This window comes from Herpailurus yagouaroundi, unplaced genomic scaffold (assembly GCF_014898765.1).
Source record: "Herpailurus yagouaroundi ecotype Mexico unplaced genomic scaffold, PumYag 29, whole genome shotgun sequence".
NCBI lineage: Eukaryota > Metazoa > Chordata > Mammalia > Carnivora > Felidae > Herpailurus > Herpailurus yagouaroundi.
This window is the reverse complement of record NW_024412377.1, coordinates 27535238-27550627: the sequence shown is the minus strand read 5'-3', so window position 1 is coordinate 27550627 and position 15390 is coordinate 27535238. Positions and strand designations below refer to the sequence as shown.

Here is a 15390-nt window from a genome sequence, read left to right as displayed (position 1 = left end):
ATTTCTCCCTTCCCTCGGGGTTACACACCAACACCCTTGATGACCCCACACCACCACTGCCATCCTTTCGTCTCCTGTCTCCTTCACTGCGTGTGTTTTGTTTCTTTGTCCCTTGCTGCCTCTACTTTCACTTTCTGCCCTGGTCCCCCCTGCCCTTTATAATAGAATCCTTTCAAACATTTCTCTTTTCTTCACTGTTCCCCAAAGGCAGAGTCCTTCTGCTTCAGCAGATATGGTCTAGGCAGGACACGTTCCTACGTTGGCAGCAATGGCCCGCACAGGAGCGTGAGGGCTGGAAGGGAGTCTGCCTGCAACAGCAGAGATTAGCTTCGGTCTAGATTAGCTTCTGGTTTTCCGCGTGACTATGCCTTCTTTGTCACAACAAGCAACATTTCTTTCTGGAGACGCATCCATGTTTTAAAAAGCAGCTATTACACAGGAATACTGGCATGAATGAGAATCAGTACAACATGCTTAACTGCTGGTACAGATCCTTCTTCCTCCTCTGTTAGACAGAAACCCCCCAAGAAGACATGGGAGGGCTGGTGTCCAACTGCCACAAGCACTTTCTCTTTAGGACTTTCAGAGTTACACTTCACCCTCAGAAGAAAAGGGGAGTTTAAAGATATTAAACGTACGCCTTTTCCGTCTTGAAAGATTTGTCACACGCTGGGCAGTAAAGGTCATCGTACAGCTCAGCATCCTCGACCTCATCACTGTCTCTACCTACAAGAGGGAAGCCGGCAGTAAGAATCCTGGCTGAGTAGAACACAGATCTAAAACATCTCTTTAGTAACGATCTAACATCACACACAAATTAGAAACTGCATTTCCGGAGACAAAACAAATAATGTTACTAGCATTTGATTACTATCTATCTATCTATCTATCTATCTATCTATCTATCTATCTAGAGGGTGCAAGAGAGAGTAGAGAGAGAGAATCCCACAAAAGGCAGGGGAGGGGTAAAGAAGGGGAGGGGGGGAGAGAAAGAGAGAGGGAGAGAGAGGGAGGGAGGGGGGAGGGGGAGAGAGAGAGAGAGAGAGATTGGGAGGGAGGGAGGGAAAGAGAAAGAAGCAGAGGAAGGGAGGGAGGGGGAGGGGGAGAGAGGGAGAGAGAGAGAGAGATTGGGAGGGAGGGAGGGAGGGAGGGAAAGAGAAAGAAGCAGAGCTCACCTGGGGCTCATGTTATTTTTTTTTTAGCCCAAAGCCGGGCACAAGCTCACCCAAAACAGAGCTCGAATTCACCAACCGTGAGATCATGATGCGAGTTGAAGTCAGATGCTTAACTACTGAGCTATCCAGTGCCTAGGATTTGATTACCTTTTAAAAGCAGCCCTGAATTATAAGGGAAGGCTTCCAAATAAACCATTTTATCTTTCAAGTTCTTCTCACAAATACACTAAAAAGACTCAAAATCTTCTTGAAGTTCTCAGTATGAGCTAAGTTCAGAAAACCAAATGCCGCTTTCATGGTTTTACCACAAAGAAGTTTTTTCAACAAAGGTTTTTTAGTTTACTTCTTGAGCAAGATTTGATGCAAACACATTTATAACTGTAACCTACTCTTAACTGCTTCAATAAACTTAAGCTTATAACACTCCATCATTATTTGACAGGCTGGTCATAAAATAGCATATTACATGTAAACTTTAGCATGTCCTTACACTGTTTTTTCATAAGCTTAGGGCTTTATTACAACAAATAATTACTATCAATACAGTTTGCAAAATCTAAGCAACTATAACACTGAATTCAAAGTCTTTGAAAAATCCCATAATCTATCTTTATAAGGAATAAAACAAGCAACTTGACTGCCACTGAGATCAATAAATGAGATCATGCAATGAGATCAATAAAGATCCCAAGGTACTCTTCTATAGTCTACGTTTTGATTCTTTATATATAGGTGATGTGAATATGATTTTGAAGGACATTCTCAATGAAATCATAAATGATCAAAACACATCCTAATATTAACATTTAGCAAATAGTATTATTGTCCAATTCCCTGTACCCTGTCAATATATCGTGTAAATGAAATAACCTTTGATTAATCAAATATTTAATGAAGATTGTTGGATTTGAAGTCAAAATCTGGATCTATAAATGGCCATATGTTCTCAGGCCTATGTCCTAGCTTCTCAGTCTTAGTTTCCGCTTCAGTAAAACTGCTATCATTTTATGAGCAAAACGTACATTTAAAGGGTATTGTGTGAGGATCAAGCATACTCTTGTATATAAAAGCACTTCAAAAATTATAAAATTCTACCTAATCATGCCACCTCACGTTTATAGACTGCTTTACAATTTTCAAGAGACTTTCACACATACTACTTCTAAGTCATTAATAAAACATTTCATTTCCTGATCATTTTGAATAAATAAAAATCCACCATTTTATCATTTGGGCTACCCACGTGTAGGTAAGGTGAAACTGACTAAGCTGTGTGTAGATCATTCCATGTTATTTCTCGTGGAGCAGCTAGAGACCATGCGGAAGGTCAGGTACTCTCAAGGCCTAACCTTGCCTTTCACGGCAGTCATGTCCCTTGTGCTGTAAGGAGAGAGGCACCGAAATGACACACTAGAGCACACCAGGGGGAGACCCTCAACAAAGTGAGAAATGAGAGGAAGAATTTATATAGCTCACAGAGGCTCCTGTACAACATTAGTTTTTCTGGGAAGAGTTGATGTTAAAACTTGACCTACTGCGAGCTTCCCTGCAGTTTTTAAGTAACCAGCAGTCACACCTGTCACTGTGCCCACTTGGCAGATCATGTATGCAGTCAGAAGCACAAACTATCCAAAACACGGCCAGAAAAGAGTTTACTAATCAAATTATAGGGATCGGACTACTTCAGTGGACTACCTTTGCTTGGCCTATACTGGACTGTTTTTCATCTGAATTATCTGCCACCTTTAAAAACTGGAAGACGTCACATAAAAGTCCGGATTTCCAGCTCTGCTTAAAAAGCAGGCGGGCATGAAAACACCAGCCACAGCTGACTGGAACTCCGAGGTCTCCAGGTTTGCATCTGTTCTCCTTTCATCTGCGCATAAAAACATTTACTTTCTAAAGTCTCTTAACGAATGAAGTTACCATCGTGCTCGTCTCTGAGCTCAGGCCCCTCCACCTCATCTTCGGCTGAGCCGTCTCCAAACTCCTTCTCGTAGCGCGCCTCCATCTCCTTGAGCTCCCTCTCCAGGTCGGCCGTGGTCATCCAGCTCTGTTCCTTGTACTGGCCAGCCAGTCTAGACACACAGCATAATCTCTCACTCAGAAGCAGGTCTGCACACGGTTCTACTTGCTCTTTGGGCTGACAATCCATCCCCCAGAGAGCTCCTTCCTCCCAAGCTGTCAGCGCGTCCACACTTTTAAAACCTGGGCTTAGTTCCAGCGGGGGCAAAGTCACTGATCTGTTCTGTTATGTGCTTATGTGATTCAAACTGCTTATTAGATGATGGGCTTTGAAACCTAGAACTCTTAGCAAGTTATTAAAAGTCTTGAGGTACTTTGAAATTCTAAGTGTCAAGTAAAGTGCTAATTTTCCAAAGATGGAAGGGTGGGGTTGGTAGAATTGGAGAAGTGAGTAATTTTTAGAAGAATGCTCTGGACCCGATGCTCTCGCGCTAACTCACAAACTTTACAGGCACAAGAATGAACTACATATCTGGAGTACACCGACAGACACAGCGTCGCAGTGGGGTGCAAAGCCAGGGCCCTGCAAAGACTTCTCGGGTCCAATTCCTGCCTGTGTGACTTCCCGGCTATGGGATCCTGGACCTCTCGGCCTCGCTCCCTCAAAGGAATGAGGATCAAAACCAGAACCTACTTTGCAGATCTGCTGTGAGAAAAGAGCTTAGAACAGGGCCTTGCACGGAGCAAGAATTCAAATTAAGAGTCACTATCATTACATCTCACAAGTGTCTGCAAAGGATCTGAAGAATAAAGGGATTCAAAAGAAATACATTTTCATGGTAGATGAAAAACTGTCAACACCAGGATTTAAAAAAACAAGACGAAGCCAGGATGACGATCTGGCCCCCTCTCCCCCTGGAAAGCACCTGTCAGGTTTGGCCCCACACCTCTGCCTGGAAAGGGCCCCGCCACGCATCCCACATCCCGTACTTGGCCTGCTTTAGCTTCTGCTGCCGCCTCATCTCCTCGGCCTTCCGCGCCTTCTCCGCGTTCTGTTCCTCCACGAGTTTCCGATGCGCCTGCACTCTTTTATCTCTCTTCCGGATGAAAGCTACCAGCTGGCGCACAAGCTCGTTCTTCTCCTTCCTTGCTTTGTCTCGGATCTTTTTGTTTTCTTTTTCCATGGCTCGCTTCTCCCAGCGGTTTGAAGCTTGTCGTGTATCATATTCTTCCTTCCAAGCAAAGTTCTTTTGAGTGCAGAAACTCTGCCAGTAAGCGTAGAAAGGATGGACTACCTAGAGACAAAGAAAACAAGTCAAATGCCGTGGTGTAAGATTTTTTCCTTCAGTGAGGCAGCAAAAATCAGTGACACAAAACATCTTTTTCATATACATAATATCACTACTAATCCATGGAGAAAACAATCCTTTTAAGGCTTTACAGAATAAATCCCTCTCCAGAACAAACTGAAGGAGGCAATTAATGGGATGGGACCACACTCAATAAACAGGGAAAAGTAAAAACAGAGGCTGTGAGGGAGCTGAAAGCCCCTCCAGAAGGAGAGAGGAAGAAAGTTACAGCATAGGACCCAGAACTAGGAACCCGTCTTTTTAAATAGAGGCGGGGGGAGACACTAATAAAATGCTAATTATAAAACGGCAATGCAAGCTTCTTTTACCGTGTCATAGTCACTCTGAGAGTCTCCAAAAGTTGGGAAATCCTCCATATCCTCTTCTAACACGGATTCTCGTTCTTCCTTTGCAATCATTTCAAAAACGTTACGATACACCGTATAAAAGCCCTAAAAAACAGTAGCAGAAACACAAATTCTTAACACTTTTCTGTATGATCACAGAATAAGATTTTAAAATGTAACATGAAAGGGCCCCTGGGTGGCTCGGTCGGTTGGGCGTCCGACTTCGGCTCAGGTCATGATCTCACGGTCCGTGAGTTCAAGCCCCGGGTCGGGCTCTGTGCTGACAGCTCAGAGCCTGGACCCTGCTTCAGATTCTGTGTCTCCCTCTCTCTCTGACCCTGCCCCGTTCATGCTCTGTCTCTGTCTCAAAAATAAATAAACATTAAAAAAAAAAATTAAAAAAAAAATTAAATGTAACATGAAAACCTTTAATGTTAAGGAAATTACAGACCCGAGCTCTGTCACCGCAAGAACATTTAGGTTTCAACTGGAGGTTTTCATATGCTGACAGTTTAAATATGAAGCCATTGTGTTTTCAGTTTCCAAAATGAACACTGCTTCACCTGTTATAATTTTAAGAATTCTCTTTGTGGGACGCATGGGTGGCTCAGTCAGTTAAGTGTCTGACTCTTGGTCTCGGCTCAGGTCATGAATCTCATAGTTCATGGATCTGAGCCCCACACAGGACTCTGAGCTGACAGTGTGGAGCCTGCTTAGGATTCTGTCTCCCACGCTCTCTGCCCCTCCCCCACTCATGCACGTGTCTCTCTCAAAATAAATACGCTTCAAAAAGACAAAGGGAATTCTCTTTATGTTTGAAAGTCTTGTGCTTGATACAAAATTAAGAGTGAGTTCACTTATCTTACCTTTTCATCATCTCCATAACCAGAGTAACAGGTAACAGTGAAATAGTGAAGCAAATCTAAGCTGTCATCTTGATATTCTCCATCAAGCCCACCTTTCAGTAGAGCCTCTCTATGATTATCATACCTAAACAAACAAAACAAATTAGCATCATCAGTGAGTGCTGAGTAAGAATTCAGAAGGACTCCTTACTCTGAAATAGGCCAAATATTATTATTATTATACATTTTATTATGTCCAGTCCACAACTGAAAAAAAATTTTTTAAATATCAACATGAAAAGAATAATCTTTCACAAAACTGCTGATTAAAACTATGACTGCAACTTCCAATATGCCGCAGGCATTACACAGTACTAATCCATCCGAACGATGGAATTTAACAAGCCAGGGAATTCCCAGGACACTCCCAGAAAAGCAACTGCATTTTACTAAAGTCAGCACTGGACATAACCTGCTCCATAGACTCCTTATACATTCGTGATCAGATCTACCACCAACATCGACCAGAACAAGACTCTTTGTAGGGTTATGTAAACAGTCTAGGAGCTTCACACACACACACAATCACTCTTTATCATAACTCTGTAACGTTAGTTCTTACCCCTAAAGATAGAAGAGGAAATTGAAGCTCAGCGATATTTAATAACTTGCTGTCCATCATCACAAACCCAATAAGTGGCAAAGCTCAGGCCTCCTGCAACCGAAGGGCTGTGCTCCCAGCCACAGTGCAGCCAGGCCTGCAGGCAGCAAGATTGTTAATAGACAGGGGCTTCAGAAGAAAGGACAAGAGAGTCCTTAGGACAAGGAGAAGAGCACAGAGCCAAGGAAGTCAGGAAAGAATTTAAGCATTCTCTAAGGCCAGATCTCCAAATTCTTAGGGAGGAGAAACATGTAGGAGATTCTCTCTGATTTTTATATAAAAGACAATTTGTGACGATTTTTCTTTACAGCCTTTCTCCCTGACAGCCAGCCGTGCGCTGTACGTTTTTTAACACACAGAAGACTCCCACAACAGCACCGAACCCCGAGCTCTTCGTAACAGCAGGCTCTTACACAGTTACGTCGGGGCTTAAAACCTATTCCTTTGTAGCAAAGAGTTCATCAAGGATCTGAAAACTCAACTTTAAACACAGAAATTCTCGTATCAGGTCAGCATAAGTAAAAGTATCCATCATAGATGTAGTAGCTTAACTCAATTTCTTCATATGAAGTAGTTCTTAGAGAAGCCTTGCAATTCTTGCATTGACACGTATGTGTTTTTTCAGGACAAGTCAATATGCTTGTCCAACACCAGTAAGTTTGTCATACACCAAAGAGATCCCATTTAATGAGAAGTTACGTCACCAGTATCAAAGTCAAATCTGTTTAATATTGCCAAACTTTGTCCCATCACCCATAAAATGAATCACCTCTAAGGTTCCTTCAACCTTAATACTACATTTTATATAACGAATAGCTGAGAGACGCGTCAGAACACACCGAAACATCTAACGTCCACGTCTATATGTGATGTATTTTTTAAATCCTCTACTGATCACTCCTTCCAAGAAAACACACTAAGATAAGAGGGACAGTGTGACGCTCACCATGCTCTTTCCTGAGGGTCACTCAACACGTCGTACGCTGCTTGGATTAACTTAAATTGTTCAGCTGCTTCTGCGGCATTATCCAGATTCTTATCTGTTAAAATAAAGTCACAGATATTTAGTCATCAAACAAGTAGAGGACAGTATCTGAAAGGGACCTCTTTCATCACAAATGTCATAAACAGATGAGGCGTGTACAAAACAAAGGAAAACAACCAGGGAAAGGCCAAGAGACCTGGGGGAGAGTTGATAATCAGAATCTGTGAGAAGTATCTTACTTGAGTGGAAATTTCATGCTTTCCCCTCAGCCGTGGTGCATCCCTGAGTACTCAAACTGGATAGCCACCAGCAGAAAACCCTGACTAGTACACATTTTTAGAAAAAGCAAAACATATATATCAAACCAGTTACAGACAACTTACTTAGTATTACGTTTACTCTTCACACTGTTTTTCTTTCTCATCAACATATATCAAAATAAACCTCATAAAGCTTTAAAATATATATACTAATCATTCTTCCCTTAGCTGTGCTTCCTTAACTACAGAATTCAGGGAACATCTTTGCCTCAGGGAGGTGGCCAGCTTGTAAGACGGCCCCCAAGGGCCCCCAAGGATCCCCAGCTCCCGGCATTCATACCCTGTGTAGTCCCCTCACAGGTCACCAGGGGTGGTCTGTGTGACCAACAGTGGGCAGCAGAAAGGATGACAGCATGGTAAGTCACTTCTGAGATTAGTTTTAAAAAGACCGCAGTTTCCATCTTGGACTCTTGCTCTGTCTTGGGTCACTCTGGGAGTAGCCGGATGCCACAGCATGAGGACACTCAGGTGGACCACGTGGAGAATGGAGGCCTGTGGCCCGTAGCCAGCAAGGAAAGGAGGCGTGCCAATACCATGTGAGATCGAAAGTGGGTTTTCCCACTGAAGATATGACCTCATGAGAAACCCTGAGCCAAAACCACTAGCTAAGCCATTCCCATACTCTGAACCTCAGAAACTGAGTCCATGATGAACATGTTTGCTGTGTCTGTTGTTTTAAGCCCTAAGTTTTTGATAATTTGTTATGTAGTAACAGATAAGTGATATGCTCAGGAAGTTAAATGTTTGAATCTACCATGAAGCATTCCAAAATTTCATAAGCTACAACTCAATACTTGCCCTCTAAGACTGGAGGAAAAGTGTGATAGAAACATACTCCCTACGAAGAATCTTGCAGCCTTAGAATAAGACCTTTGAGGACATCCTGCCTCTTCTTTTTAGGTACCATCACACTGGTGCCCAGTCCTTCAGGTGGTGTTCTGCTCAACTATCACTGACGATACTTTCTCAAATGCACCAATTTGCCACAGCTCTTCTTAAGATACTTTTTAAAAAATGTTTATTTATTTATTTTGAGGGAGAGCATGTAGGTGCAAGCGGGGGAGGGGCAGAGAGAGAGAGAGAGAGAGAGAGAGAGAGAGAGAGAGACTCTCAAGCAGGCTCCACGCTGTCGGCACAGAGCTCTACGAGGGGCTCAAACTCATGAACTATGAGATCATAACCTGAGCCCAAACCAAGAGTCAGACACTTAACCAACTGAGCCACCCATGCACCCCAAAGATACTTTAACATAAAAAGTTTTCCATATTATTTTAGAATCACAGCCCTGTTAAATTGGAAGAAAAAAAAAATCTCCATCCCTGCAGCCTAACTATAAATGAAAAGTAATATGATGCAAGTCTAAATCCCTTTCCACAGTGTAGTCCATCTGAAGACAGCCAATGGTCATCTCATAGTCAACCTTCTCCCTGCACAAAATCTTCCCATTTCTTAGGGCACACCACAATCCCCTACCTCCAATGCAGCTGAAGACAGGCACCAATAATCAAGGAGCCAGTCATTACTTCCTTTTCTTCACACTCTACTTTTAATCACTACAGCTCATTGCATTAACCTTCGGTGACATCATTACCTCATGCTGAATTTACAGCTGACAAAGTTTCAAGTCTTTTGCATATTACTGACAAGCCAACTAACAACTATATAATGGACTTTTTAAAATTCAGATATAGCTCAAGAGGTGCCTGGGTGGCTCAGTCGGTTAAACGTCTGACTTTTAATTTTGGTTCAGGTCATGATCTCAAGGTTCAGGAGATTGAGCCTGAGTCAGGCTGGCATCAGGCTCCATGCTGGGATTGTCTCTCTCCCTCTCTGCCCCACCCTCACTCATACTCTCTCTCTCTCACACACACACACACACACCCTCTCAAAATAAATAAATAAACTTAAAAAAAACCCCACTCAGATAAAGCTCTTAATCCATTCTGTGGCAGGCACTAAATGCTAGATCGTCCAACACCTCTCCCCTTTCCTCTTGCAGCCTCTACTGTGGAGGCTGGATAAGCGAAGGTATTTACTTTCCCAGCCTCCCTTGCGGCTAGAATGGCCCTATGACACAGTTCCGACCAATGAGATGACAGCAGAAGTCTATTAGTATATTTTCTTTCCTTTCTCTTTCTTCCTGTCTTGCATGTGGACATGATGTTTGGTGCTTCAGCAGCCATCTTGAGACCACTGAAACATGAACCACTGAAACAATGCCAGCAGGAACCTACCTCCAAGCCTTCTCGCAGTGAGAGAGTGAGAGAGAGAGAGAGAGAGAGAGAGAGAGAGAGAACCTTCTTAATTTTTTGTAAGCCACTGCAGCTAGGTTTTCTGTTATTTCCAATGAACACAACAAAACCTTGGATGGCAAGTAACTTGTTCTGCGAGTGTTCCACAAGACGAGAAAACATTTCTGGTACATTTTAACTTGACAAACAAGTGATGTCTTGCAATACAAGTAGTACATGATGCCAAAGGTCACATGAACACAACTGAACCAATGGTTTCTGAAATTCGCTTTAATATAGGAGTGCTTTGGATTACAAGCATGTTTCCAGAACAAATTATGCTCGCAAGCTAAGGCTTTACTGTACTACCAAATTCCGTTTTGTTGTGGCCCTGCTGCATCAGGTTTAGGTAACACAGGACACTCAGTGCCCTGTTGTAATTATATTAAATTTTGATTACCACTCTGCGAAAGATACTAGTAGTTGTCTACCCCATATCTAGTCTCATCTTCTTTCTAACAAAACCCTGATTTTGTTCACAGTGGTAAAGTACCCAGTTAAAAAATTCACCGCCCCAAAATTTCTTGAGGTTGGGGATATCAGGTGACCCAGGTTTAGCCAAGGAGATATAAACACATGCCTACCAATTGAAACTTCCCAGGAAAGGTTTTATTTTCCCCATGAAACGAATGGGCTTTAGTGGCATTCACTTTATGCCCTTAACCCAGCCCAAAGCCAGTGTATAAGGCCTACAGGTGATGCTGAGGATTGAGACAGAGACCGCTAGTTCATCCCCTTCTCCCAGTAACAAGTGAACCCTGATTTTGTGGTGGGCATCTGGTCCTGTAATAAAAACTCCATTTCTCAGTCTCCTTTGAAGCTGGGCACGACCGTGACTAAGCTGCCATTGAACACGTGTAAAAGTGCTCTATGACAGCTTTTAAAAGTCTTCCTTGAAAGGCAACTGGCAGGCACTCTCCGTCCCTGCTCTCTCCTGTCCTCCTCCACTCTGCTCTCTGGGATCCCCAACTGCCACCCTGGACAGCAAGTGAGGGCCCACCTACGAGCGGCTGAGCAGAGTCCACGGACCCGGTGGAGGAGAACCGCTCCATGGCAGCCTGCCTGTCTCAGCACCTCTCCTCGAGAGAGCAATAAACTGTCTTTGAGGCTTAATTGCTTATACTTGGTGCGAGCGCTCAAGCCTTCTGGTCAGGACCCTGGAGCAGGTCTTTGAAGGTTTCATCAAGCAGCCGGGGCTACCAAGCTGGGCCACAGGTGGATTCCTTGCTAGGTGAGAAAAACAAAACTACTTGGTTTAGTTACTGCAGCCAGCCTCCCGTCACACACAGCTCAACACAGTCCTGATCTGCCTTCAAGGGGAGAGTCCAGCTAAAAACGCTCATGATTTCTACATCTTCATCAAATCATTCATAAACTTTTTGTCAGATAAATAAAAAAGCACAGTCCAAATTACAGAGGGGTGGCAGAAAATGCCAGCAAATAAACCTTCCCACATAAAACAAAAAAGGTGACTGGGGGAGGTAAGTGGGTGGTTCTTCTTCACCTTTTAATCAGTACTGTACTTTGTTGTCCTGTTTCTTCCCACTCCCTTCCTTCCTCCCCCAAAGAAATGTGGAGAAAGCTCAAGCTTTTAAACACATGAAGTCTGTCACTGTACCAGCTGAAAATAAGATCTAACCCCTTACTGAAGCATCTTTCTTAAATATTTTTTTCAGTCTGTCATATGGCTTTTTATTTCACTTAAATATACCTGAAAGGGTTGACCATGTTAAACTGGGATCTAAAATAAAAAATGCAGTAAGTTAAAAAGCAATATTAAAGAAAAAGCCCACATTTATTACTAGCCACATGCAAAGGCCACAGGCATTTCAAATCCAGCTGAAAAAGTTTAAAAGACATTCTCACACTATTCTTTGTGCTTTTCTCCTGATCCTCTGACACTCTCTTCTATTCCCTCCTAAACATTTTTACAGTGCCTTCCGGAAGATTTCATGGATTGAGCCTTTTACGTCCTGCCTTGACGGAGGCCAGGCTCCCTTAAAACACCACTTCCCCGTAGGCTTCCCTCTCGGGCCCCTTCAGCTGCAGCCCTCACAGGGCAGGGCTGGTGCTGGAGCCGCATCCTCCTGGTTCCTGGCCTCTGGTCCTTTACTCATCCCCGAGGGGAAACTAGCATTCCTTCCAGACTATTCATTGGCCACCACCCACCTTCTTCCCCTTCTCACTGTCCAAGCATCTCTCAACCCCTCCCCCACTTAACTCACTGAGTATTCTGGCACTTGGCTCCGAGTTCCATCCCCAGGTCACATCATCACCATGGGTCTTCAATGTACCTTGACTTTCTGGTCTCCCTACCTCCAGTCTTGCTTGCTCCAATGTACTCTCTCCATAACAGCCTGAGAGATGCTCGAAAAACAAAAACCCCTGCTTCCAACTCTTCAGTGGCTTCCCAATGCCCTGTGGTGAGAATCCAATCTGCTTAATCCAGTTTACCCCAATCTCCAAGACCTGGCTGCTGGCCACCTGGCCATGCTTATGTCTTTTCCCTTCCTGCACTCTGCCATGCTTTGTCTTGCCTCCCTCCACCTGTATTCCCTGCCTTTCTGGTGTTAGGTCTCACCTTAAAGTCCCTTCTTCAGAGATGAACATCTATCCCACCCATAACAAACTTAGTCCAGGTCATGTATGTGTGCTGATAAGCATCTTCTATTTGCTCTCATATGGCTCTTATCTCAGCAGACTGAAATTGCCTGTTCTCCTGTGACTCCCTGAAGACTATACGTGCCGGCAGAAGGCAGGGACCATTCCTGTCTCATTTACACAGTAAAGTGCTCAGGGCAGTCATCTGATAAAAGCCTTCCCTTCACTAGGCAGTACTGTTCACCCTGAGAATTATTTTCAGTTGCTCAATTAAAAAAAAAACAAAACAAAACCCAGAAGAAATTACCTTTAACAGTGAAAAATGAGCAGCCTTTCACCTTGAGGTACAAATCATTCTTTGAAGAAAAGTCCATACGTCAACCTCAGAAACATCTAACATGGGACCTTGCTTATAGAATGAAATTAAACATTTGCCGAGTGACGAACTGAACAAATTAACAAGCCAGCACAGCAAAGTATATCAGAATCATGTATCTCCTGGAAGAGTATGTATCCTTTAAAGGTATAAGCATCTTCAAACCAAGAGATATTTAGGATGCTATGACTTATGATGGCATTCAGAGAAGATATTCACATTTAGTTACTAACTGGTTTGGTTTCAAAATAGTTAACTGATGTTTTTAATAACATTTGCATACTTCTTCCTTGCACTGATTTCCAACTAATCACCAAATCTGGTCATTTTTCCTTTACAGCATCTCTTCGACCCAGCCCTGCCCTTCCCTCACACTGATCCCCAACCTGGCTTGGGCCCTTATTTGTCACGGTGGACTCTAACGGACTTCTGTCTCTCTTTAATCTACTCAGTTCCCATCACAGTACCTCCTCAAGATATCTTAATAAAATCAGCTTCAACCCTCCATTATCGAAAAACAAATTTCACAGTCCTTAGCCTAACATTCAAGACGCTTTACAATCTAATCTTAAAACTACTTTTCAAAAACATCAGAACACTGTCATCAAAATGTATGTATTGGGTCACAAGCATTAATCCTTTCTCACACTTTCCCAGCCAGAGAGTCAAGGAATTCCTAACTTCTTTCTAATTCCTAATTCAATTTCTGATGACAACCTCTATTACTCTAAGAATATGTTTCTATGCTGTTTTTGTATTTACTAATTTTGGATATAGCTACTGACTTCCTGCTGTAACAAACGTTTAGCTTACTTCTTCCTTTCCAATACACGTTTAGCTCCTCTGCGGGTAATCATTACCATTGTAAGTAACAAACCCATACCTTGATTTCTTGTTCCATCACCTACAGACATTACCTTCCGACTCTGAGTCCCAGGCCCTTCTTTCAGCTCTTCTCCCAACCCATATTTTCAGATTTCCAGGAAACACTGCCTTCGGTCAAACCATCCCCTGGGCCATCTTCTGTCCACCATGATGCTCTTCCTCTTCCCTCTACTGTTAAGTTCACTTTTCCCAATTCCATTCCTTTAGGATCCAGCTAAAATCCAGGCTTCTGTGCCAACGGGAAGCCTCGCTGCCTCTCAAGACACAGTGAAAACTCCCTCCCCTGAATCCCTGGGGCATTTGTAAGTTGTTCTATCAATCCAACTACCAATTGTGTATGTTCTGCTGTTTGGTTTGCACTTGTAGTTGCCTTTTCCTGGCGTAGGGCATATTTTCCCAGCAACACTCTTGAAGTCTCTTAGCATTTCAGAATCTTACTATGGTGACCTGCATGTACTGGAGACTATAAATGCGCTTACTGATTAGTGCTAATGTGTAAACCTCTTATAAACCTCAAAAAGCTGACATTCGACTACAGCCTTAGTTTCCCAGTCTGTAAGATCAGATTACTTCACAAAGGTCACACAGGCCTGAACTACCACCAAATAAAACATCCAAAGGAAACATACTTCTAAGTACACATACAAACTTCACTAGGGAAGACACCCAATTAAAACTCAATCTGCAGAACATCCGAAGTGGAGTACAGGGTTTGTACTTCAACAGCTTACTCGGAGAGGAAAAAAAAAAAAAAGGCACAGCTATTTAAAAGACATTTTACTAGTTTGTCTAAATTTCAATAAGGGTCCATAAATTACACGTGGGTAGCTGGGACTCCGTGATGAAGTTAAAATCCAGCTAGCTGAGCGGCCGGGACTCAAGCAAGGGCCAAGCCAGAGAACCCACGACTCCTCCTTCGGTGGTGTTGGCGAAGGGGTGGGAGGAGCGGGTGAAGTCGGTACAATGTTGTCCTTCCCATCAGGTGGCCTCGCGGGAAGCGTCGGGTGGGGTGGGGGGGGGGTCTGGGAGGGGACGAGGGGCTGGGGGCTCCAGTAAAGCCTAGGGTAGAGGAATGCAAACACTGAGGCGCGGAGCGGGCGCCCGGCGAGAGGAGCACTGCGCAGGGGCACCTGGCGGGGACCGGGCCGGTCTCCAGGACGAGGGAAGTTACAGGTTCGGTAAGTCGAGACTGGCCAGGGTCTCGGAGTTATTCCGGGGAGAAGGGTGGGAAGGGTGGGAAGGGTGGAGGGGCTTTTGCGAGGGCTGCGGCGGTTGCGGAGTAGTTACCCGGGTGCCATTTCAGGGCCAGCTTCCGATAGGCCTTCTTGAGCTCCTCTTCGCTGGCGTCGCGCCGCACCCCTAGCGCCTCGTAGTGACACTTCATCGCCCGACCGGGCAGGGGGCTGGGGCCGGGGCCCGGGGCGGGGCCGGGGCCCGGGCCCGGGCCGAAGTGGTGGCGACGGCGCTGCTGATTCTCTTCGGCGGCGGGAGTCCGGCGCCCGCACTGGGCCAGCCAGCGAGCGCGGCGGCGGCGGCGGCAGCGGCCGCAGCCCTCGCAAAAGCCCCTCCACCCTTCCCACCCTTCCCACC

The 15390-nt window shown here is 44.3% G+C and overlaps 1 protein-coding gene across 2 annotated transcripts in view; it reads right to left on the bottom strand.

Moving 5' to 3' along the window:
- DNAJC21 (DnaJ heat shock protein family (Hsp40) member C21) overlaps window positions 1-15345 on the bottom strand; it is a 31431-nt gene extending 16086 nt beyond the window's left edge. For both annotated transcript variants that reach the window (XR_005796835.1, XM_040495195.1), the window contains exons 1-7: window positions 15088-15345; window positions 7289-7382; window positions 5703-5826; window positions 4819-4941; window positions 4131-4435; window positions 3102-3253; window positions 639-726 (exon numbers count right to left, since the gene is read on the bottom strand). Coding sequence is in view for 1 of the 2 variants with exons in the window: in XM_040495195.1 (XP_040351129.1) it covers window positions 639-726; window positions 3102-3253; window positions 4131-4435; window positions 4819-4941; window positions 5703-5826; window positions 7289-7382; window positions 15088-15184 (983 nt within the window). In the remaining variant the exon portion in view is untranslated. The remainder of the gene's footprint in view (window positions 1-638; window positions 727-3101; window positions 3254-4130; window positions 4436-4818; window positions 4942-5702; window positions 5827-7288; window positions 7383-15087) is intronic.
- Between the last annotated feature and the right edge of the window lie 45 nt (window positions 15346-15390).